Source organism: Peromyscus leucopus, chromosome 1, assembly GCF_004664715.2.
Source record: "Peromyscus leucopus breed LL Stock chromosome 1, UCI_PerLeu_2.1, whole genome shotgun sequence".
Classification (NCBI taxonomy): domain Eukaryota; kingdom Metazoa; phylum Chordata; class Mammalia; order Rodentia; family Cricetidae; genus Peromyscus; species Peromyscus leucopus.
This window is the reverse complement of record NC_051063.1, coordinates 79,113,877-79,136,850: the sequence shown is the minus strand read 5'-3', so window position 1 is coordinate 79,136,850 and position 22,974 is coordinate 79,113,877. Positions and strand designations below refer to the sequence as shown.

Below are 22,974 nucleotides of genomic sequence, written 5' to 3'. Positions count from 1 at the left end.
AGAGGCAGACTCAATCCTACCCCAGCTGCTTTCCATGAGATAGTCTGCCCAGCCACTTCCTGTGTGAAAAGGAAAGTTGGCATCTTAAAAAAATTATGTTGGCTGAGATGACTTCGTAGGAAAAGTGCAAATTTGAGGACCAGAGGTTTGAATCTCCACCACACATGTAAAAATCAGGCATGGTGGTGTGCTTCTGTAACTCCGGTGCCCAAGGGTGCAGAGACAGGAGGATCCCTGGGACTTGCTTGCCAGTCAGTCTAGCTGAAATGGTGAGCTTCATGTTTCAAAAACGAAGGTAGACACATACCTTTAACACCACTATTCATGAGGCAAAGGCAAGCGGATCTCTGTGAGTTCAAGTCCAGCCTGATCCATATAGAGAGCTCCAGGCCAGCTAAGGTTATATAGTGATACCCTATCTCAAAAGAAAACAAAAACCTACAGTGGAGAATGATTCTTCCACTTTTAAGATTCTACCTCTGGAGGGAACTGTCAATTTTGGAGACTCTCCAGTTCCTTCCTTTCCTCCTGTAACACCAGCTCCAGGGGGTCTCACAGTGCTGACTTCCTTGACACCTGCCTTCATGTGTACATGAACGTGTACACCCAGGGACACACACACACACACACACACACACACACACACACACACCAACAGCAGAACCCCTTCAGTGTGCACAGCCAGCTTCTTCCGGTCAGCCTGCTGCCATTTTTAACCAGGCCTCACAGCCCACAGTCCTGCTTCCCCAAAGCCCGGCCCCTCAAATATCAAATGTAGATCCAGGAACTGGGGGCTTTGTGATACACACCTCCATGGCAACTATATTTCAGATTAAAAATTGGAGACCATGGCCTGAGGAGTTAATTGCATTTTAGAGACTTATGAGTGGACATTTGAATCTGGGTCATTGTGGGAAATCCTGGCTAAATCAGGATTAACCATGAAATGCACTGGAGGGCAGCCTTTGATGTAATAAGTCTCGGGCCTGTCCTAGGAGCCTCAAGGTCAAGGAGGAATCACAAACTATCTTAGGACCCCAAGTTTGATAACATCCCCTCCCACTTCTGTTCCTAGGCCTTGGTCAGAAAAGTTCCTTCCACCTCCTGCAGGCCTCTAACACCTGTCTGAGTATAGCATAACCTCTGCCTGCACCCAGTACCCCCAAGGCTTCCTACACTCCTACCCTCTACTCAGGCAAGCCCTCTATGGCTTCCTGTTAGGTTGGTATTAAGGGCAATTGTCCTTGCTTTGGTCACATGGTCCTTGTAGTCTGCTACTCTCAGTCCTGTGACATACTTTGCAACTTTGTCCTCATGGTGGCAGGCCCTTGGGTGCCCCTGTTCCTTCTAAGCGTTCTTGCTCACCTGTGGTCTTGGTCTGGATTGTTAAGACCCTCTTCTCCACACATACCAGCTAGCCCGCTCAGACACAGCTTTCACCAGCAGGAAGCTCCTTAGACCCCCATATAGTCACCTCTCTTTTCCAAGTCACTGGTAATGTCGTCTCACATTGATGCATGCATTGGTGTGTGGATGTGGGAAGTAGATTGTCTGTCTTCCCTGACAGACAACCAGTTCCATAAAGGAAGTTCCTAATTTGCAGGCAGGTCAGTGGACAAAGAAGGGAAAGACTGACCTGCCACATTTATATTCTCGGATAGGTATTACTTCATATGAAAGCTAGTGCTATCTTTTTTTTTTTTTTTTTTTTTTTTTTTTGGAGTGTTTTGTGCTTCTAGGGCTCAAACCCCGGACTTCCCATGTGGTAAGCTATTGTCTACCACTGAATTACTTGTCTAGCCCTTCTTAATTTATTTTGAGGTAAGGTCTTGCTACATTGCCCAGGCTGGACTCAAACTCATGATACCTCTGCCTCAGCCTCCAGAGTAGCTGGGATTTAGGTGCCAATGATTGGTTTTGAGCCTAAATCTAGTGTGGGTCCCCAGATCCTGGTGCTTTCCCCTATATGTGCATGAGATCTTGGCACCAGCCATTGGTTAACCATGGTCTTCAAGCATGCTTCCATGTCAGAAGGCCAGGGCTCTCACTGTCTCTGTGATCAAATAGCATGTTCTGACCATGTTCCATCCCTGCTCCAAGATGGACCCCAGGGTCTCTTCACATTGTGCTTTCACATGCACTGTTCTTTCCTGCATGCCCTTCCACCCCACTTTCCTCACCTAGTGAGTTCCTTTTGGACTCAGTGCCATGGGCTCCCACCAAACCACCATAGGCAATGCCAGGCTCTGCATTCTGCTTACTGCTGCATGGCATAAGCACCTTGTGTTACCTACCACATTGCATGGGAGCAATTGTTCCTGTTTCCACCTCTCAGATCTCTGAAAACAGGCTTTTATCTTCCTCTCTTTCCTCTTCTTCCTCCTCCTTCCTTCCTTTCCACAAATACTCTGTCATCTCCTTGTATATGCCAGGAACCAGCAGCCCACACTGAAAGATAGAGCACTGAGCCTGTGAGTACCACCTCTGTCCTTGGAGTTGGGCATCCATAAGGTGAAGCCATAGGAGAATGAACAGATATTTAGAATGAGAACCACCAGGCTGGAAGGATGGGGTGGGTCATAAGACTGGGGTCATAGGAAACAGCCTAGAAGAGCTGCTCACCAAGCAAGCTCACACTTCCTGTGGAGGGCATTCTAGGTAGGAGAGGCAGCAAGGGCAGCAGTCTGGAGAATAGAGCAGACTTCCCTGAAAAATGGCCAGAAGGATATATGGCTGGTTCATGGATGTAGTGGGAAGATGGAATGAGGCCCAAGGAGAGTGCTGGCAGCACATGACTGCCATTAACCTCTGTCTCCAGCCTGCTGCCTGGCTGCAAGAGAAGCACGGGGAACAGTGGTAGGGTTAATAGGAATGCCCTCCCCCATTTCTCCTTGCTTTAAGGTCTGGTGGTGGCCCCCAGGGTGGGCTAGGAGTGCTCAAGATTGTCTTCTGATAGAGTCCCTGACTTGGGAAAGTATTGGGGTGTCGGCCAGGCAGGTGGAGACTAAGATGGGAGTCTAGAGAGGGACATTGCCACCCTGGTCATCTTTCTTTCCCATCAGGCCAAGGGAGCATTCCAGCAGGACTCCAAAGCTCTAGGAAGTGAACTATAAAAGCATCACTATAAAAGTCTCACTGGAATGTCAGTGCAGGGATGCAAAAGTGGCCCTCCTTCCTTGGCAGTCAAAGGCTGTGTTCAGTGCAAGCCTGAGTTCCCTCCCTCCCTCCAGAGCACTGCTGGGAACTTTGGTCTCAACTGCAGGTCCTTACCAACTCAGGACTGGGTGCCAGAATGTCAAGTCTGTCAAACCCTCCAACAGCTTCCTGGCCACCTCAGCATAAGGTCCTGGGCTTCCTGGTGAGCTGCATGGAGGCTTGAGTCTGGCTTTCTCTGGTCTGGCCACCTGCTGTTACCTACCCCACCTGTCTCACTGGCCCTTGTCATGTTCCTGTCCAACAGCATCTGCATCCTACCACCTGGGTGCCTACTTTTCCAGAGACCTTCAATGTCAACTTCTTATAGGTCATCTAACCAAAGAGGCTTTCTTTCTTAAAAAACATTTACATTTTTTTTAATTTTTATTTTATAGTATGTGTCTGTGTGAGGGACTTGTGCACCAAAGTGCAGTGTCCTTCAGGATCAGTAGAGGGCATTGGATTCCCCTGGGGCCAGAGTTACAAGTAGTTGTGAACTGCCTGATATGGATGCAAAGAACGGAACTTGGGTGCTCTGGAAGAGAGTGTGCCGACTTAACCACTGAGCCACCTCTCCAGCCTCGGAAGAGGCCTTCTTGAGCCACTTGCAGAAACAACCCTCCTGCCTGCCCCTCCTGCCTGCCGGCACTCCTGCTCATGGCCTCCCCCCACTGAACTGTGAACCCCAACTGCTGCTGCTCTATCCCAACACCTTAGATGCACACCAGACCAAAGCAGGTTCTTGCAGAATATTGAAGAATGCGTGGATTTGTGAATGGGAGTTAGCTCCACCCTGCATGGGCGGGGCGTTGGTGTGTGAGTGGGGTGTCTTGCCTAGAGGGTCCGGTTTAAGCAGGTCTGTATTTATACCCACAGTTGCCTTCTGTTTATGGGGTGCTTATATTTTCCACTTACAGCTCTGATAGAAGATTCCTTTTAAAATAAACTCACTGAAGGTTTTTAAATCCTCTGCCTTCACCAGACTAGAAGGTAATTTATAATCCGTGTGACAATTTTACAAGAGAACTTTTCTGAGACTAAAAAAAATAAATAAATAAACGTGATTTTTTTTTCTATCAGATGTGGGTTGAAAATGATTCCTCAGATGGCTATGGGGAAGATTTTTTCCCCCATAAAAATACAGTATCCTGAGGTATGGAGTCCTGGAGGAAACCCGGATTCCAGATCTGCATGGATACTGTAACTCCTGAGCCAAGTGTGAAATCTCCAGGTCCGGTTAACAGGCAGCTGTGATGCATAGCTGGGAGGCAATGGCAGCCTGAGTTAGTCCAACACCTTTGTTTGCTTGCCCTGAGGAGTCTGTAGGAGACAGCAGGAGAAACCTTGTTTTCTTCTTGTTCTGTTTCATACCACCTTTAGGGGGCAGTCTCAGCTGCTGCTTTCAGTTTTATTGCTATGCTTCTGTTTGTGCTCCAGGCATATTGGATGTAGAGGATTTTTGAGAATAAGAGCCTGTCCAGTGGGTTAGTAAATGTGGTTGAAACATAGGCTTAGAGTTTTGACATTTAACTAATATGCGTGGAGAGCTCAGCACCCAACATTAGCCCGTGACAGAATCTCCAGGAAAACAGAGAAGTTGGACCTGGGTGGGTTTTGAAGGAAGAATAGGAGTTGTGTATTATAAGATGCACGTAGTCATCCTTATTATGGGCATATGGACATTAAGAACATTTATCATATCTGGGCGGTGGTGGTGCACACGTTTAATCACAACACTCGGGAGGCAGAGGCAGGTAGATCTTCAAGTTCGAGGCCTGCCTGGTCACAAGTTCGAGGACAGCCAGGGCTACACAGAAAAACCATCTTGAGAAACAAAACAAAAGAACATTTATTATAAACCTCAAGGTATGTCTTAGTACTAGTGTGCTTGGCTAACATGTAGGAGGCCCTAGGCTTGGCTACCATCATCACCAAAAACCCAAAGCAAAGCAAAGCAACCCAAAAAGCATTCATTAAAGTATTGCTTAATCATCTACTGAATGCTTCTCTGAACCCTCCAACATGGCACAGGCTTTGGAAAACCATTAGCCTTTCTGCCATACTGTCCAGAACGCAGATCTAAGCTGTATTTACACAGTGCAAACTGGCCTGAGTAAAGAGAGGAGTGTAGCTGGGCATGATGGCACATGCCTGGAATGTCAGCCGTCAGGCAGAGCTAAGAGGATTGCAAGTCAAGGCCCGTCGGGGTCACAGAGAAAGTTCTAGGCCATCATGGGTTATAGAGCATGAGCCTGTCTCACAAAAAGGAAGGGAGGGAAAGGAGAAAGGGAGGGAAGAGAGAAGGGGGGAAGGAAGGAGGAAGAGAGAGAAAGAGAAGAAGAGGAGGGTGCCACGTTCTGTCTTTTATTAACAAAAATGAAAGCTACCTGAAGTGGTAGAGCGGCAGTTCTAGGAGGCTAGGAGCCAGGATATGAAGAGTTCTGTACATTAGGTCCGGTACCGCTCTGGTCTCAGGCATCCACTGGTGTGTGGGAATTTATCCCCGTGGGTAGAGGGCACCGACCGTATGCCGTAGTTTGAGCCTGGCAGACTAGAGGTGACGAGAGAGGAGAGGGGCTTTGACGAGTCTCTAAGAACTGGGGCCTGGCCTCACCCTCAGGCCCTTCTGCTCCTTTGCTGTTGCATTTGTACGTTTTGTAATGATTCTGTGTCTCTCTTTTGGGCTCTGGATGCCTTGAGAGCCAGTGCAGGTTGTGGACTCTTCCCAGAAGAGTCCTTTGTGTGGGTGTTCCCAGAAGCCCCTGCAGGGATCTGACTGGTGTATGGCTGTCGAATGGTTGCAGTGCAGTGTCCCTGTGGCACAGTGGCAAGGGGTACCATTCACATGGTTCACATGATACATGCTGTGAACGGAGCCTGTGCAGTGTAGCCCCTGTGTGGCAAGTTATTATCAGTATATCCACAGGCTGGGCTTCCATTAAACCATGGTTATGGGGCTGTGGGTAAAAAGCTCTTGCCTCACAAGCCCGGAGACCTGAGTTCAACCCTCAAAGCCTGCTTAAAGGTGGATGGAGAGAATCAACTCTATATAGTTCTTCTCTGACCTCAATGCATGTGCTGTGGCATGTGTGCCCTCCACACACACATCATGCACACAGACACAATAATAAATTTAAACCCCTAAAGTGTATATAAGGGTGCCAGCCCCATAGCAAGTACCCCACAAATGTTGGTTGAAAGTAGAGAGGATGAACTTGACCCTTTCTAGTTCCATTCCATTGTTGCCGGCTTACATATTCACCCCTTCACTTTAGAAATAAGGAAATAAAACTCCTGCTGTGTGAAGTATACATCTAAGTTGTCAGCCTTCGGTTTCTCTAACAGAGTACCTGAAACCAGGTAACTTAGAAAGAAAAGGAGCTTATGTGGCTCTGGGTTCTGGAGGCTGGGAAGTCCAGGGCATGGCAGCAACTTCAGGCAAGGAGCACCATAACATGATGGAAGGTGGAAGGTCGAGCAAGTGAGCACGTGGAAACAGAAACAAATAGACCGGGCCGCCTGCTTCTGTAACAGCCCAGTCTCACAATAGTGATTCAGTCTCACCGGAGCTCATTCACTCCTGCCATTACTAATGCATTGCTTGAGTGATACCAGTCCCTCCACAAGGTGGAGCTCTCGTGGGCTGTACACTTCATCCCCTCACCACCATTGCTGTGGAAAGCAAATTCCAATCAAAGATCAGAAGGGACAGACCACATCGGAGCCATAGCAACCTCTGTTCTGGAGGCAGCATTGATTTGGAACCAGGCCTAGACTCCAAGGCCCAGGCTCTGAGACGGTCAGACTTTCAGGCCAGGGTCTACTGAATGGTTTGGGGGAAAGCTGAGGTGGAGGGTCTCGCTTATTCAAGTATGACCTGCAGCCTGGTTAGAGACCCACAGGGCCTCCCAGCCATCCCAAATCAGAGCTACCCTGTCACCACAATCTCCAGGTGACCAGCATTTGAGAAGTGGGGGCTGGAAGAAGGGAAGCTGGCTGGATGACCTTGTCTATGTCTTTTGGGTGGTACCTGCTTCGTGGTGGAAGAGAACAGATACATTCTGGAGAGGGTCTGAGGTAAAAGCCCATGCATCCTGGCATACGCTTATATCTCTTTGAAGTCTGGATTTCTTCTAAAAATGCCACAAGATGTTTCATTCAGTAGCATAATGTATCAATGGTCTCTTTAATATTTCAAAATGGTTATGTAAATTGCTATGGAGTCAGTGGTGTTTTGGAATATGTACGGGATGAATTTCCTTGTCTCTTAAATAGGATGATAATAACTACCCCAAGAAGGGCTGCAGAGACTGAAAGAGAAGGCTGGCTGTAGTAACTCTTCCCCAGAGTCAGGATGCTACAAGGCTCTCTCTCAGTGCTAAGGTCTTCTGTGCTTTTCTGCATGTAGGGAGGAGCCAGGCTCAGTCCCAGGGACATGAGGAACCTCTTGAGGCAGCTCGGAAAGCCAGAGAGCTCTACCAGTTTTTAAATTTTCTTCTAATTTCATAATGTCCCCTTTGTACTATTGCTCACTGGCCGGGCAGCCAGGTTAGCTAGAATGAAGCTCAGGTGAAACTAAGGTTTGAGGGGCTGGAGATGTGGCTTGGAGTTATTGCCTAGTGTAGGGTCTTGCTTGTTTAAATGTAGTCCACGGGCATCAGCTGGGAGCTGGTTAGGGATGCCCACAGGGCCTTCCCTTCCTCCTGAGAGAATCTCAGGGTCCCAAGGTGACGTGTGTTCACACCATCACTTGAGAGGCAGGAGGCTGGGAGAAATAAGGCTTGCTGGATAAAAGGAAAACTATGGGTGACAGGGGAAGAGGCAAGAAGATGGCAGCGACCTGGGGTTTGCAGGACATGGGGGGAGAAAGGGGATTAGGCCGTTAGCATAGTCTGAGAGTGGTTGCTGTGTTTCCATCCCAGGGGCCCCAGTGCCTGGTGACGGGAGAGGTGAAGATGGAGAGGGAAGTAAACAGTTGTTTAACGTCCGTCCGCAGCTCAAGGTGGAGGAGGAAGGTTGGTTAGAGAAGGCCCAGGCAGAGAGCTGTACAGGAAGGGATCTTAGGCCTGTGGATGCCAAGGGAGAGCCAAGGGAGGACAGAGAGGAAGCAGTGGGCGCCCCTGGCTGGGCATCCAGCAAGTGTGGAGATAGGGGCAAGTGCACAGATGCTCCTCTACTCACCCAGTGTACATCCCAACAAGCATGGTACAATCTGGAAATACCTTAAGCTGAAAAATGCACAAAGAGCCAGGTGTGATGGTGCATGTCTCTAATCCCAGCACATAGGCTGAGACTTGCAGGACTGCTGCAAGTTCAAGGCCAGACTGGACTATGAAGTGAGTCTCAAATCACATATGCATGCATACATACATACATACATACATACATACATACATACATACATCTGCTTGGGCTTTCTCTAGCCAACTTTCCTCTTTTGCTCTCAGTTATAGATACTAAGCATTTATCTGCTTCTCTCTCTCTCTCTCTCTCTCTCTCTCTCTCTCTCTCTCTCTATATATATATATATATATATATATATATATATATATATATATTGTTATTTGTATGTTTAGTATATATTAATAATACTGTAATAAAATATCTAAGCCAAGCAAGGTGGCACACACCTGTAATCTCACTACTTAGGAGGTCGAGGCAAGAGGGTAACAAGTGCAGAGTCTGCTGGGGCTGTCATCTCCAAAAAACAAACTATACGACTGTTGTAGACTGAGTTCTGATAGTATATCAGATTATATGGCACAGTGCTTAACAGCCATTTGGACACAGAAGACAAAATGTTGTGTGAAGCTTCAAGGCAACACATGAACTGACAAATGAATTATCCAGATACTCCTTCGGGCATGGGTGGGTCCAGGGACTCAGAGTGAGTGTTAAGGAATCTGTTTCTCTCCATCACTTGACTCTGCTGTTTTTGCTACTGTTATTCTCAGGCTTTCCCAGACAGACCTGGACCCCCCAAGGAAGGAACAGCTCCTTCCTGGGAGTATCAGCAAAGTCCCAAGGTTGACTTGTCTTGTTCCCCCCAAACCATGACTCCCTATGGCTGAGCAAAGCAGGTGGTGATTGTGCTTCCAAGCCAAGGCAATGTGACCCTGGGGGCCCAGAAGAACTGCCACAAGCACCCAAGGGAGCTGCTGAATTGAAAGACATAGCTGAGAGGCTACCAGAAGGCAACGCAGGGCGTTGTTGCCAGAAAAAGAGCTACAGAACCTGTTCTGTGATGACCAGGTTGTTTCTGATCATTGGGGATTCCTCTTGTAGGGAGAGGAAAACCTAAGGTCCTTTTTCAGCAGTTTGGGGTGATCTGGTAATGATGGACTGAAAAGGCTGAGTAGTGTGCATTGAGGAAACATCTTAGATGTCAAGTTTGATTTTTGTTTTTGTTTGTTTTATTTTTGAGACAGCATCTCATTATGTAGCTCTGGCTGTTCTGGAAGATGCCAAGTCTTGTCAGAGTCCTGGACTTCATAGGGCATGGGGTGGGCAGTAAGGAGGCTGGAGAGCCAGCCTTCTTTCACAGATTGGTAAAGCTGTGTGTACTTGGGGCCCATTGGGTACCATACAATCCCTGGAGCTCTGGGTCGCCAGAGTGATGCACCAAGGGGAGCTGGGCCCTCGTCAAGGTCGGCCTTCCAGCTTAGCCAGCCTCCTGCAGGGTATGTGCAGCGCCCAGCTTTAATAAAAGCGTCCCTGCATTTTCCTCTCACACCGCTCTGTTTCTTCCTTTCAGGGTTATACTAAGGACATGGTGACAGACTTTGATGAGAAACATGATGAGTATTTAATATTGCTTCAGCAGAGAAACCGGTAAGAGCAAGCCACCTGACGGCAACTCTTGTTATTAACCAAATAAAAATTGATTTAGACTTATTAATAGCACAGGACACAGGAACGGGCACAGAGTCTCCCTCCATGCAGAGGCTGGGGTTATCACCTGCACTTGCAGCTCCACCCCTTCCCCCGATCCCCAATCCCATCCAGTGCTTTAGTTGCATCTTTGATTGACCCATAGCAAACGGTGGGCTGTGCAGGTACCACTTCTTGTCTCATGATGGAGAGGTAGGGGCAGAGGTGTAACAGACCCCTTGCAAGTCACCTGGAAATGGTAGGCTGCACCTCTTGGGCAACAACTTGCCCTGGAAAACTGAGTTTGTGGAAAGGTAAAAGTCATTTAAAGTTAGGGAGGGGCTATTGGGTTCTTGTGCTGGTTTTTGCAGAAGCTCACACTACTACAGTATGTAGTGGTCAAGGTCATAGCAACCTGGTGTGATCTGAAGGCCTCTCTCTGTTTCTTTGCAAGATCAAGCAAGTTTGATTTTAGTTTATTGTGGTTTGCATTCAGACCTGAACCTTCATATGAGCTGTATATCCCTACTTAGAGCCTAGGAGTTGCCCAGTATTAAGGAGCTGGAACATGTGGATACCTGTAACTTTCCTCTCCACACTGCACAGCGCTGCCATGGGTATTTGTAGAAACACAGGTGGAGGAGGGGCAGAGAGCCTCCGTGCGGGCAGAGAAATAAGGATCTAGATTTGTGTTTTATGGTATTGGTAATGAATTCAAGTCAAACCACAAGCCAAATAGAATTCTGCAGAACCACTAACCAGATCTGCCTGGGATGGAAAGACCCAGCAAAGGCAGGAATTTGTGTTATTGGAAGGTCTGTGTTATGGGAGTAGACTTGTATTGCAGGTAAGTGGTCCGAAAGATGTCAGCTCAAATCCTGTTCAACCCTTGTCTGGCTGTCTGGATACCTGTTGGTTTGGGGGTGCCCTGGTGATGGTGCTGGGGGTGTATGGGATAACCTCATGCATTATAGTGTAGTATCTCTACCCATTATAGAATTTCATTAAGATCCCTGTCTCTGAGCTGAGGATGTGGCTCAGTTGTTAAGATCTTTGCCTAGCCTGTATGAAACCTTGGGTTCTGTCTTCAGCACTGTATAAAGCTGGGTATAGTGCAATATGCCAGTAATCTTAGCACTTGGCAGGTAGAGGCAGAATGATCTGAAGCTCAAAGTCATCCTTGGCTACATAGTGAGTTCAAGGCCAGCCTGGGCTACAAAGACCTTGGTTATATATACATCCCTGTATCTATGACAACAAGACTCACTTTCATTTTCAAATATGCCCAGTGAGTTGGCAGTTCCAGAAGTGCTAAGTGGTGCCCTCTGTGCCCAACCACTTAGCAGAACTTTCCCAGCCTCCCAGGGGCAGGCAGCTCAAGTGAGAACAGCAGATAGCTCCTGCTGATTAGACCCCCATGGGTGTTTATCCTGACATTGATGCCAGGGGGTTGGATGTTTTTATTCAGTCTCTGGCAGGCTGGATGTTGCCACTGAACACCTGGGTGATGGTTTAATCATCTCAGGTGCTCATCTGGGGAGAGAATGTCTTAGCTCCTTATGAGCAGATTGTTTCTCATTAATCGGGGATCAATAAGTGTTATCGCAGAGGTGCTGGCTGACAGCATAGATGGGAATTTCACAGATGAGGTTGCAGCATGGTGACAATTAAAAATATATCGCAATCGAGTTGCTGGGAATGGTGGGGGTGGGTATCACTGGATTCAGGCAATGAGAAGAAGCTGGAAAGGCACCCTCACCAGAGACTTGTGAAGAAGGGGATGCCCTGAATAGTGGTTAGGTTGGCTTCAAGGCACCTTTTCTAAGGTGCCAGCTACATACTGGGTGTCATAGTCCACTATCTTATCATAGGCCAACCAGACAGGCAGGTGGAGTGATTGAACCCATTTGATAGACAGGGAGTAGTCCCAGTGTAGTGAACAGGAAGTGGTGGGACCGGATTATACTTTATTTACGATTATTTCGACATTCTCATAGTGATCAAAAGTACCAAAACCTGCCAGGCCTGCCAGTGGCTCCAAGTATACTAAGAAACGAGTTGGTGGGGCAAAGCTGTGGCTTACTTGGTGGTCAGCTTGTGTGCCTGGCATGATGGTGGAGGCCAAGGACTGACCTGGCCCTCAGGAGTGAACCCCAGGCTGCTTAGCTGGGTGCTGAGCCCCTTAGAAGGTGCAGTATCAGCAGAGATCTGCTCAGGATGTATCTGCCCCCAGGATACTTATAGCCACGAGCCTTGTATTTTGGGAGTGCTTTCCATGTGCCTAGCCTCACCTAGGAAAGGAACTATTGTATGAAGAAGACAGACTGTGTTAATATTTTCATTTTGTTTTGGTATTTTTAATTTAAAATTTATTTATGGGAAGCGTGTACATCATAGGGTGAATGTGGAAATCAGAACTTGTGGAAATCTTTCCTTTCGCCATGTAGCTTTGGGGAATTGAACTTACGTCTTCAGTATGGCAGCAAGCACCTTGACCAGCTGAGCAATCTCAGCACCCCACAGTTAGTAGTTAGCAGCTGATTAGTTTGGTTGTAAAGATAAAAAGCAAAAACAAAAAACCCAGGGTTAAATGGACTTATTAACTAGGAAACTGTTGACTTCGGGAGTGAAGAACTCAATCACGGGGTGGGGTACTGCTGAGTGGCAGTTTGCTCACCTAGCATGCACAAGGCCCTGGGTTCCACCACCACCACGGCACTCTGACTTCAAGCAGAGCCAGTTCCAGGTGCATAACTTACGTCATCAAAACTCTTTCCACTTGGATCTCCTCCTGGGGCAGCAGGTCCATCTCCCTTGAGGCCATGTTCTGGATGTTTCCCTCAACCACCTTTCTCAGGGACCAAATAACACAATTGCCAGACTCTTGGATCTGGTAAAAATCTACGTCCCCCTTCTGCTCCCCACACCACAACCCCCTTTGCTGCCAGCTCTCTAGACGTGAGCCTGATCTTCCCAGTCAGTCCTTGTCACTCAGCCCTCTGATCATGCTGCTTGATGTTGCTCAGATCTGCTCAGGTGTGATTACATCTCCAGTGCGACTGAGGGGCTAGAATCACCAGGGAGGTGCTAGGGCAAAGCAAAGCTGCCATATCACTTGAGCCTCCTCCCTGGCCTCCCTAGCCCTGCCTGCAGCACGTAACCACTCTCTGCTTCTGGACAATCATGGTGGCTTCATGCTTACCTTACCACTGCCAGGGAGTTCATCCAGGGAGAGGGTTGGGCAATAGACACGTCACCTGTTCCCTTCCTCTGCCCACCAGCTCTCCTCACCTTCCAAATACAGCTCTGGGAGTTCCTTCAGGAACAATACCTTTCCCCACTCACTTCGTGTGACTTGGGTGGGAGTGACTCCATAGTCCAGTTTCTTGGGTGGCCAAGGACTAGAGCACCTCACCAGAACAAACTGATTAGCGGGGGTGGGTGCGGTGGGAGGTGTGGAAATGGAGCTTAAGCCAGGCCCTAAGGAGCCCTCCTCAGGAAGGCTGTGCGGGAAGCATTAGGAAAGAAATGCTCTCTTCCCAAAGTAGCATGTGGGTGGGGCCCTGCCATGACAGGACAGCAGTGGGCAGGCTCAGCTGTGGACAGTCGGGGACCCTGCACTCTAGACAGCCTTATGCAAACAGCTATCCATTTTAAGGAAGCATCTTTTGGTGGTGCCACCTGAATGTCACTGCATTCATCTGCAGCAGGGGAGTTTCTTTACCCATTCTTTTCACAGTGTGAGCAATTATCTCCTAATTTATCAGTTTCATACATCCACATTCTCATAAATCATCCTGCTTAAGTAAGGGCCCACATGCAGTGCCAGCCCCAGATCCAGGGCCGCGGGACAATGTTTTAACTGTGTTGCTGGGACCCAGGGCAGTCTCTGGAGGGAAGTCAGGACATGTTCTCCACCTGGCAGGTCAGTTTCCTGGCGGGCCCTGAGCCTGCTCACTCCCCGGAGCACTCTTGAGTTCTGTGCTCCCAGGAGTGTGTAGATCATCCCTGTGTGTAGATCATCACTTAGCGACTTGTGTTTTCCTTCTGTTCTGTGTTGTTGCCCAACAATCAGGCACATTGCAGGCTTCCAAGGCTGGCAAGAGATAAGCAGTCTGTAATCTGTGTTCCTGCCATCTTTGTTGAAAAGATTGATATGTCAGCTGCCGAAAAAATGGTTGGAAAGTAAACAAAGACGGCACCCATAATGCCACCATCTTCCTCCACAACTGACGTCGTTTTTATATTTATCATCTTCTGCTCAAGGCCCACAAACCCAGTTTTTCCCTTCCAATTCTGCACTTACTACATGCATACTGTTCTGTTTTGATCAATTTTTAAAGTTCGTGTACAATGGAATTGATTCCATCATGGCATCTTTATGCAGAGATACCCCTCCCTCCCATTTACTGTTTTGTGTGTGTGCAAGTGTATGTTTGTGCACATGTGTGTGTACATATGGAAGCCAGAGGTCAGCCTCAAGTGTCATTCCCCAGGGGCTGTTCTCCTTGGTCTGGGCTTGCCTTGCTAATCAGGCTACGGTGCTAGGATGTCAAGTGTGTGCCACCACACCTGGCTTTTTTTTAAATCTGGGTGCTTGAGCTCATTCTTTATGCTTGGTGGGAGAGCACTTCACTGAGTGCTGCCCACCCCGACCCTGTGAGGAGACCACAAGTATGTTCCATGCAGCATAATCTCCCAACCTCCACTCCCTAGCATCGGGTGCTGGCTCCTGTTCAGGATTTGTTGGTCTCAATACTAACCTTTTTCGTGCCCAGAGTTACTGCTTGGGAATTGCTGGAATGTACTTTCTGGGAAAGGATCAAATATGCAGCATCATCTGTGTTTTCCTCTTCCTCCTGAGAAGGGGCTGTGAGTTGTCAGCAGTGTCTGAGTTTGCCATACTGTCTCACAAGGGGTGACACGTCTGTTTTAATGATGACTCTGTAGTGACAGTACCCAAAGTTTGCATCTCGAGCCTCCCACATAGCAGCTGGGTGACCTTGGGCAGGTTATTACCCTCTCTGTGTCTCACTTTCCTTATCTATGGAGAGGGATAATAAAGTAATCATGAAAAGGAATGTCTTCCTCAGTTGGTGTTATTTTTGTGTTCTATCTGTGATTGGCAGCTCACTGGAACATGTTTCTCAGCATTCCCATGCAATTGCAGCCATCCTCAGATATACAAGGGCAGCAAAATCTTAGTTGCTTGACACACTTTGAAGAGGCAAAGCCAGGAAGCTTCTGGTCTCCTCATCGTCTTTCCTATATGGCTGTTGAGGGACAGTAAGCACCTTGGTTTGCAGTTCTGTGCTTTTCTTGGTGGTTTTGCTGTTTCAGGTGGCTCAGGATTTGGTGTGTGTGTGTGTGTGTGTGTGTGTGTGTGTGTGTGTGTGTGTGTGTGTGTGTGCGCGTGCTCAAGTGTGGAATCCAGAGGATAACCTCTGCTTTTGATCCTTGAGTACCGGCCACTTTGTTTCTGAGACCAAGCCCCTTGCTACGCTGATTGGCTAGATGAGGCCTGTCCCCTCCTCCTCAGCACTGGTTACCATGCCTGGCTTTGTTTGCTGCTCTGTCTTTTGAGACAAGTTCTCACTATGTAGCTTGGCTGGCCTGGAATTCAGAGATGCCTCTGCCTCCTGAGTGCTGGGATTAAAGGCCTGTGCCAGAGTCTGGGGCTCAAACTCAGGTCTTCATACTTGCAGGGCAAGCACTGTACCAGCTGAGCTGTCCCTGGCCAGGTGTCTTTACTTTTATTGTTTGTTTCTGTTGAGACAGGACTTCACATTCTAGCCCAGGCTAGCCTCAAACTCATTACAACCCTCTTGCTCCCAGTGAGGAGATTACAGGTATAACTACCATGCCTACCAGGAAGGTGTCTTTAAACACAAGCACAAGCAAGATGATTGGTGGACCAGCTGATGAAATGCTGTGACCAGAGCTGGCAGGGACCCTAACTATTCGCCATTAAGAGCTATGGATCAGCACAGGGTAGTTCTTTATTCATGGTGGCTTTCAGGAGCATGACCTGAATCCACTGTCTGTGTTGAGAGTCGAGTTTGGCATACAGTGATGGTTATTATTAGTCCAAAACTTTTAGTGTAGCCTCAGGCAGATTCTTCGGACAAGGGCAGAAAGCAGCGTCATTCTTTGCCAAAATATCACAAGAATGGTCTCTAGTTCAGTTGCTAATATTGTTCTCCTCTGAAACCTTTGCTAACTTGGCTGAAGAGATGGCTCAGCAGTTATGAGATCTGGCTGCTCATCCAGAGGACCTGGGTTCAATTCCTGGCACCCCTATAGAGGCTCACAACCCTCTGTAATTCCAGTTCTAGGGGACCCAACACTCTCTTCTGACCTCCATAGGCACCAGACACACATGTGGTGTACAGACATACATGTAGGCAAAACACCCATACACATAAAATAATTATTTAAAAATATTATCAACTTGCTAAGTGCTTGATCACTAAAGGGGAAGCCCGTTTGTTGACTCGAGAATCTAATTACCATGGTGTATAAAGGTGTTTGTAAAGACTGAGAATCTAGCATCCCATAGCCATGGCTCTGGAGGTGCTAAAGAAGACTCTGCACACTGTGACAGTGTCATGTCAGCAATGAGTTAGGGACTGTCATAGTTACTTTTAAATTGATGTGACAAAACCTTGACCAAGGCAACTTTATAAAAGAAAGCATTTAATTGGGCTTACAGTTTCAGAGGGATAAGAGTCCATATCCATCATGGCAGGGAGCCTGGCAGCAGGCAGTCAGGCATGGCACAGGCGCAGCAGCTGAGCGCTAACACCCTGATCTACAGACAGAAAGCAGAGATGCACTCTAGAAATGGCAGGAGTCTTTTGAAACAAGAAATCCCACCCCCAGTGACACTCCTCCCTCAATAAGGCTGCACCTCCCAGTCCTTCTCAAACAGTCTATCACCTGGGGACCAAGTATTCAAACATAGGAGCTTGTGGGGGACTGGGGGTCATTGTCATTCAAACCACCACATTCCATTCCCTGGCCCCTGTAGCCTCATAACCATGTCACAAGGCCAAATGTATTTAGTTCTATTTCAAAAGTCCCCATAGTCTTACACAGTATAAACACAATTTAAAAGTCCAGAAAGTCACCAGGCAGTGGTGGTGCACACCTTTAATCCCAGCACTCAGGAGGCAGAGGCAGGCTCTGTGAATTTGAGGCCAGCCTGGTCTACAAAACAAGTTCTAGTATAGCCAGAGCTGTTACACAGTGAAGCCTTGTCTTGAAAAACAACAAGAACAACAACAACAAAAGTCATCTTGGTATGGTGGTACACACTTTAATTCCTAGCACTTAGGAGGCAGAGGCAGGCAGATTTCTGAAGCCAGCCTAGTCTACATAGGGAGTTCCAGGATAGCCAGGACTGTACAGAGAAACCCTGTTCTGAAAGACATAATGCAGAACAAGTCTAAAAAGTCTCTTCTAAGACTCAAGGCAGTTTCTTAATTGTAGCCCCTTACAAAATCAAAAAGCAGATTGCATGCTTCCTACCCACAATGACACAGAATATACATTATGACTCCAAAACGGAGGAATAGGGGCATAATGAGGAAATACTGGACCAAAGCAAGACTGAAATCCAGGAAGGAAAACTCCAAATCCTCTAACTCCTTGTATGATGTCAAAGAGCTTAGATGGCGTCACCCTTCCAGCTTTGCTGACTGCAGCACACTGCTTTTCCTTGGGTTGGTTCCACTGTGTGCAGCTTCTCCTGGCAGACATCCCACAGCTCTGGCATCTTCAACATCCTGGGATCTCCAACGAACCCCGGCTTCACTTTCATAGCTTCATACAATGACCTTTCTGGTCTCTATGTAGGGACTCCCCTGCCACATGTCTTGCTTTGGCAGCTCTTTTAACCACAGAGGAAGAGACCACAACCTCTGGTATCTTTCATGACTCTAAAGCCAGAACCATGTAGTAGACACTGCCAAATTCTGCTGCCTGCTTGGGATGGATCCTGACACCTCCTTTAATCATATTTGCATAAGCTTTCCTTTGTAGGTGCTTTTAGGTAGAGGAAATCCCTTGGACCTTTTCCTTTTAAAAAATTACAGGATTAGCTAGGTGAGTTTTTGCCCTGAGGGCAGCACTTCCTTTATTCCTTTTTTTCCATCAGTCCTTGCCTCATCTCTTTCAGCAAATGCCTTGGCTCCCACATTAAATTTCCTGGGGTTCTTGTTCTCCTCAAACTGTACATTTTGTATTTTCTTTTGCCCTGCTTGCTCTTTTTCATTGCTGCATAAGAGTGATCACTAGTAACCATGTGGCAGAATCAATATCAGGCTGTCTTGAAGTCTCCTCTGCCAACAAAATTAGTCCAAAACTTTTCAGTGTAGCCTCAGGCAGATTCTTAGGACAAGAGCAGAAAGCAGCCTCATTCTTTGCCAAAATATCAGAAGAATGGTCTCTGGTTCAATTGCTAATACTGCTCTCCTCTGAAACCTTGAGCTGGGTCCCACAGTCCACATTTCACTCAGCACTACTGTCTTCCAAGCTCCTACTAGAATGGCCCATTAAGCTCTGCTTACAGCGTTCAACTGCTTTCCTATTCCCAAGTCCCCAAATCTTCCACATTCCTCCAAAAACAGCATGATTGAGCCTTTCACAGCAATAGCCCATTCCCAGATTCTAGCTTTGATTTTAGTTACTCTTTAATGTTGTAGTAAAACACCATGAACAAGGCAACTTATAAAAGAAACTGTTTAATTGGGATTACAGTGCCCTAAGAACCCTTTTACCATCATGGTAGGAGCATGGCAGCAGGCAGGCAGGCACGGCACTGGAGCAGCAGCTGAGAACTTACCCCCATACACGAAGCAGAGAAGTGGGTGTGGTGGGAGTCTTTTGAAACCTCAAAGTCTGCCTGCAGTTACACACTTCTTCCAACAAAGCCAAGCTTCCTAATCCTTCCCAAACAGTTCTACCAACTGAGGCCCAAGTATCCAAATATACGAGCCTATGGGGGCCATTCTCATTCAAACCATCACAGAGACATTATTATCACTTTGCCAAAGTAGTTCACTGCTGGCTTTGGGGACATTGAGGTCAGACACTGCTGAGATCCAGGCAGGCAATCTTTTTTCTTCTAGGCTATTAAAGCATTTGAAGGCCAAGGATCCTGTGCAGCTGAGGCTGGAGCACTTGGAACAAGGTTTCTCTGTCTATGTCAATGGGGCCAATTCAGAGCTGAAGACATCCCCACGGAAAGCTGTGCACACAGACTTCTCCAGAAGTGCCTCACAGGCTGAGGGGTCACAAGGTGAGTGTAGACCCTTCCAAGCCAGGCAGCAGTGTTTTTAGTTGAAAATTAAGGGGTGGGATGTAGCTCAGTGTTAGAACACCTGCCTGGCATAAACAAAACTCTGCAAAAGAAAATGAATTAAGGAGATAAGTTAGAGACTTTGGAAATACCCTGTGTGTATGAGCTCACCAGCAAATGCATTAACTGTACCCACCTGTCCAGAAAGATAGCCCAAGAGCAAGGGAGATGAATGAACATGCTTGAAGGTGCTAGGGATGGAGTCCAGGGCCTCACATGTGCTCAGCAACCAGTCCAAGCTTAAATCCATTTTTATTCCTTTTCAAACTAGATGTGGCCTCCACGCCCAAAACCAAAGGCAGCTAGAGCAAGAAAATTCTAGTTTTTATATTACCTGAGGCTCTAATGTCCATGATTTTAAGGGCTATTTTAAATAATACCTGATATGCACATATTAACTTTAATACTTAACACCTATGAAATATTTTATTCCACCATTCATTTTTACATTTAGTTAATCCAGCCTTCATGCTTTAAAGGGATTTCATGTATCCACTGAGAGCCTGAGAGTATGATGGAAAAGTTCCCCACCTAGTCTACCCTGTAGGTGAACTGCAAAATGATTTGGTATTGAATGGATAGAATAGTTGAACAGGTGGAACCAGGCTTCAGATTGGCTGTGTTACTCTGAAGAATCTACTTGGTCTCTCGGTATTATTGTAAGTCATTGCTTTACAGGTATGCAAAGCTTCCAAGCCATTATATCCTGGGAAGAGAAAAACAACAACAAAGGGACAAGAGGAGACAGTGATATCCCAAATATTCCCCTAAGAGAGCCACTGTAGTATTTTAAACACAGTTTCCCAGGAGCTTTGTAGGCCCTGGGGCTAAGAAGGAATGGCTTGGCTCTTCTAGCTTTTATTGTGGGCATGCTGCTAGTTGGTGGAATTACAGAAATCAGGGTTATCTGAACTTGGGACTGTAGCAGTATATTCATTCATTCCTCAGATAATGTCTCCATCCACTCTCTTTTACACATGGCGGCCTGCTGTAGGAACTACACCTTACGTCTATGTTTTGGTGATGGCTCTTTGTGTCTGCAGAGCTACCTGATAGGATATTAGACATGTCACTTTACAGAATGGATATTCTGTGACTCTTACACTTTGCTTTCTGCTGGGCATTGGCTTGCTTGCAGCTTGCTTCAATAGGACGATGCATCCATCCTATGCATGGCCTTGGGCAGCTGGACTGGATTGCAGATGTAGGCCATCAGTGTGAACTTGTTTTCCATGTCTCACCAGCCCCTTCTCTGTCTCTGTTGCAGATTATGGGCGAAGAACCCTGTTCAGAGAAGCCGAAGAAGTCTTAAGACGAAGCTCGAGGACAGCACCGGGAAAGGTCCAGCGCCGAGGATGGCACCAGGTCTGGAAATAGGAGCAGAGCCAGGACCATGGCTCTGGCACTTGATTAGGATGAGGAGCGGGCCTGTGGAGTATTTAAGCCCCTATGGGTTTGGTGGCTATAGGGCACCCTGTCTGCATGGACTGGTTTCTGGGGTTCCTGCCCTGCTGCGGAGACCCCCAGAGCCCACAGGGAGTGCAGTAAGAGCAGACTCAGGCTCATTCTTGAGGGTTCATTTATTCACTTGCTTTTTATTGAATACCTACTATGTGCCAGTCTTGGCCAGAGATAATGCAAGTGATCAGGATAGAGCCCTACCTGGTGAACTGAGGTGTCCTTTGAGGTGGCTGCTGATGTTGCTGAAACATAGCCTTCGTTTCTGAGTCCTGCCCCTGAGTCCCAGCACTGCCCCAGCTACACAGGACCTCTCTGCTTTGCACTCACAGCACACCCAGAGCCTGGCTTTGTACGTTGTCTACTCTTATTAGGGAGCAGAGGAGGCAGGTGCTTAGAAAAACTCAGGGACCTGCCCAAGGTTATGGCTAAGAAGTGCCAGAATCATGACTTAGAACCACATCTTCAGCTCTGAGTTCTATATTCTTGCCCAACTAGACTTTGCTGTGGCCCCTTACTAGCTTCTCTTGGGGATGGTTCTGGCTCTCTATGGAGGTGCCTAATGTACCCAAGTGTCACTCTATGCTATGTGTGTACTGAGGCTGAATTATGAGGTTTTAGCTCCTGTTGTATCTTTTGCATTCAGATGGCCTCGAGGACCATATACAACACAGATTGGGAGGCTTAGGCAGAAGCTCATTGTCATTATTAATCTGGGTATGGGGGAAATTGGGCATTGTGTTTCACAGTAGACTGCAGTAAAGGTTTTCATGTGCTTGCCACCTAGCATGTCTTCATAGCAATCCAATTGGTTGATGTGTGTCCTCATGGTGCTGCTCTAGAAATTGAGGCCCAGAAAGCCAAAAGCAGTAGTCCTGGGTCACCTGACCCCTAAGTGAAGAAGCTGGGTTGGGGTATGGAATGGGCCTGTTGCTGCAGACGCCTTGGTCTTCATACCTATGTTTATTGGAAACAGTTGTGCCTGCTTTAGCTGGGGTCTGAAGAGCAGGCCCCCAGGACACCAGCCTGGGCGCTTGTGTCTGTCCCCAGCCATGAATGTTAATTTCTTGTTAATGAGGCCTTTCTTGCCTGCCTCACTCCACACAGCTCTTCTGCTTGTTTGGAGTGCTTCCTATTATCACAAGCCATATTTGTGTCTTAGACTGTGACTTAATGGCTGGCCCCAGAGTCTGTCCAATTTAAAAGACTTGGCCTAAGATTAATTAGCATCCCTCCCATCTCTCCTGTGGCTCCCCACTTCACAAGACTTAATCAGGGCTAATTTCCCCTTGCCTCCCAAAGCCGCTCTGCTATAATTGCCCTTCTGCACTGCAGCAGTCAGGGGTCACTCAGTGCCTAACAAAAGGGACGGCTGTTTGAGTAGAAAGCTGGCCAGGCTGGGAGTGGTGTGCACATAGTCCTGGGGCTGGCAAGCTGGGCCAGATTGGAGGGGGGCCTCCGGCCCACATTGCACAGCTGCCTGCCCTGGCCTTCTCAGGACAGCTGGGAGAGAGGGGACAGCCTCAGGGATGCCAAGACAGATCGTGTTCTGTGGCATGACCAGTGTGGGATGGAGTTGAAAAGCCTGTTGCCTCCAGGACAGTGCTCAGAAGTAACAGCGACCTACCCCTCTCTTCCCCTCCTTGCATCTGTTCTCCCTGTCTGAGGCAATGTGATTGGCTGGACCTCCTTTGCACACAGACCCTGAGCCATGAGGAGCTTCAGTGACAGGCCGCTGATACCACCCTCGGGGTCCCAGCACCATGGCAGAGCAGAAGTCATGTCATCATGTACATTATGTACTGTTTGTTCTACCATACTTCCTCTCCCCACCTGGCTCTTCAGGGTGTTTGAACTTGTAGCTCCTGGGAGTGGAAGAGAATGGGATCTGGGATGCTTCTTTGATGTATGTTTTGGAGCTGGTAATGGACCTCACTGAGCTTTCCCTTTATTATTGTCACAACCTCTTGGGACTGTTAGGAAGGCGTGTGTGTGGTGTCACAGGTGGCCTATGAGCAGTGCACTTCTTCAGCTAGGTGCCCCAGTGGCAGGTGAGGAGGCTGTGAGGAGGTTAGTGCTTGCAACCCCTG

The 22,974-nt window shown here is 47.7% G+C and overlaps 1 protein-coding gene across 1 annotated transcript in view; it reads left to right on the top strand.

Annotated features, from left to right (window-relative positions):
• The window catches only part of Katnip (katanin interacting protein), a 174,413-nt gene that overhangs the window by 43,477 nt on the left and 107,962 nt on the right, over window positions 1-22,974 (top strand). Inside the window, exons 3-5 of the mRNA XM_028867907.2 lie at window positions 9,950-10,026; window positions 19,197-19,366; window positions 20,694-20,791. Of these exons, the coding sequence (XP_028723740.1) occupies window positions 9,950-10,026; window positions 19,197-19,366; window positions 20,694-20,791 (345 nt within the window). The remainder of the gene's footprint in view (window positions 1-9,949; window positions 10,027-19,196; window positions 19,367-20,693; window positions 20,792-22,974) is intronic.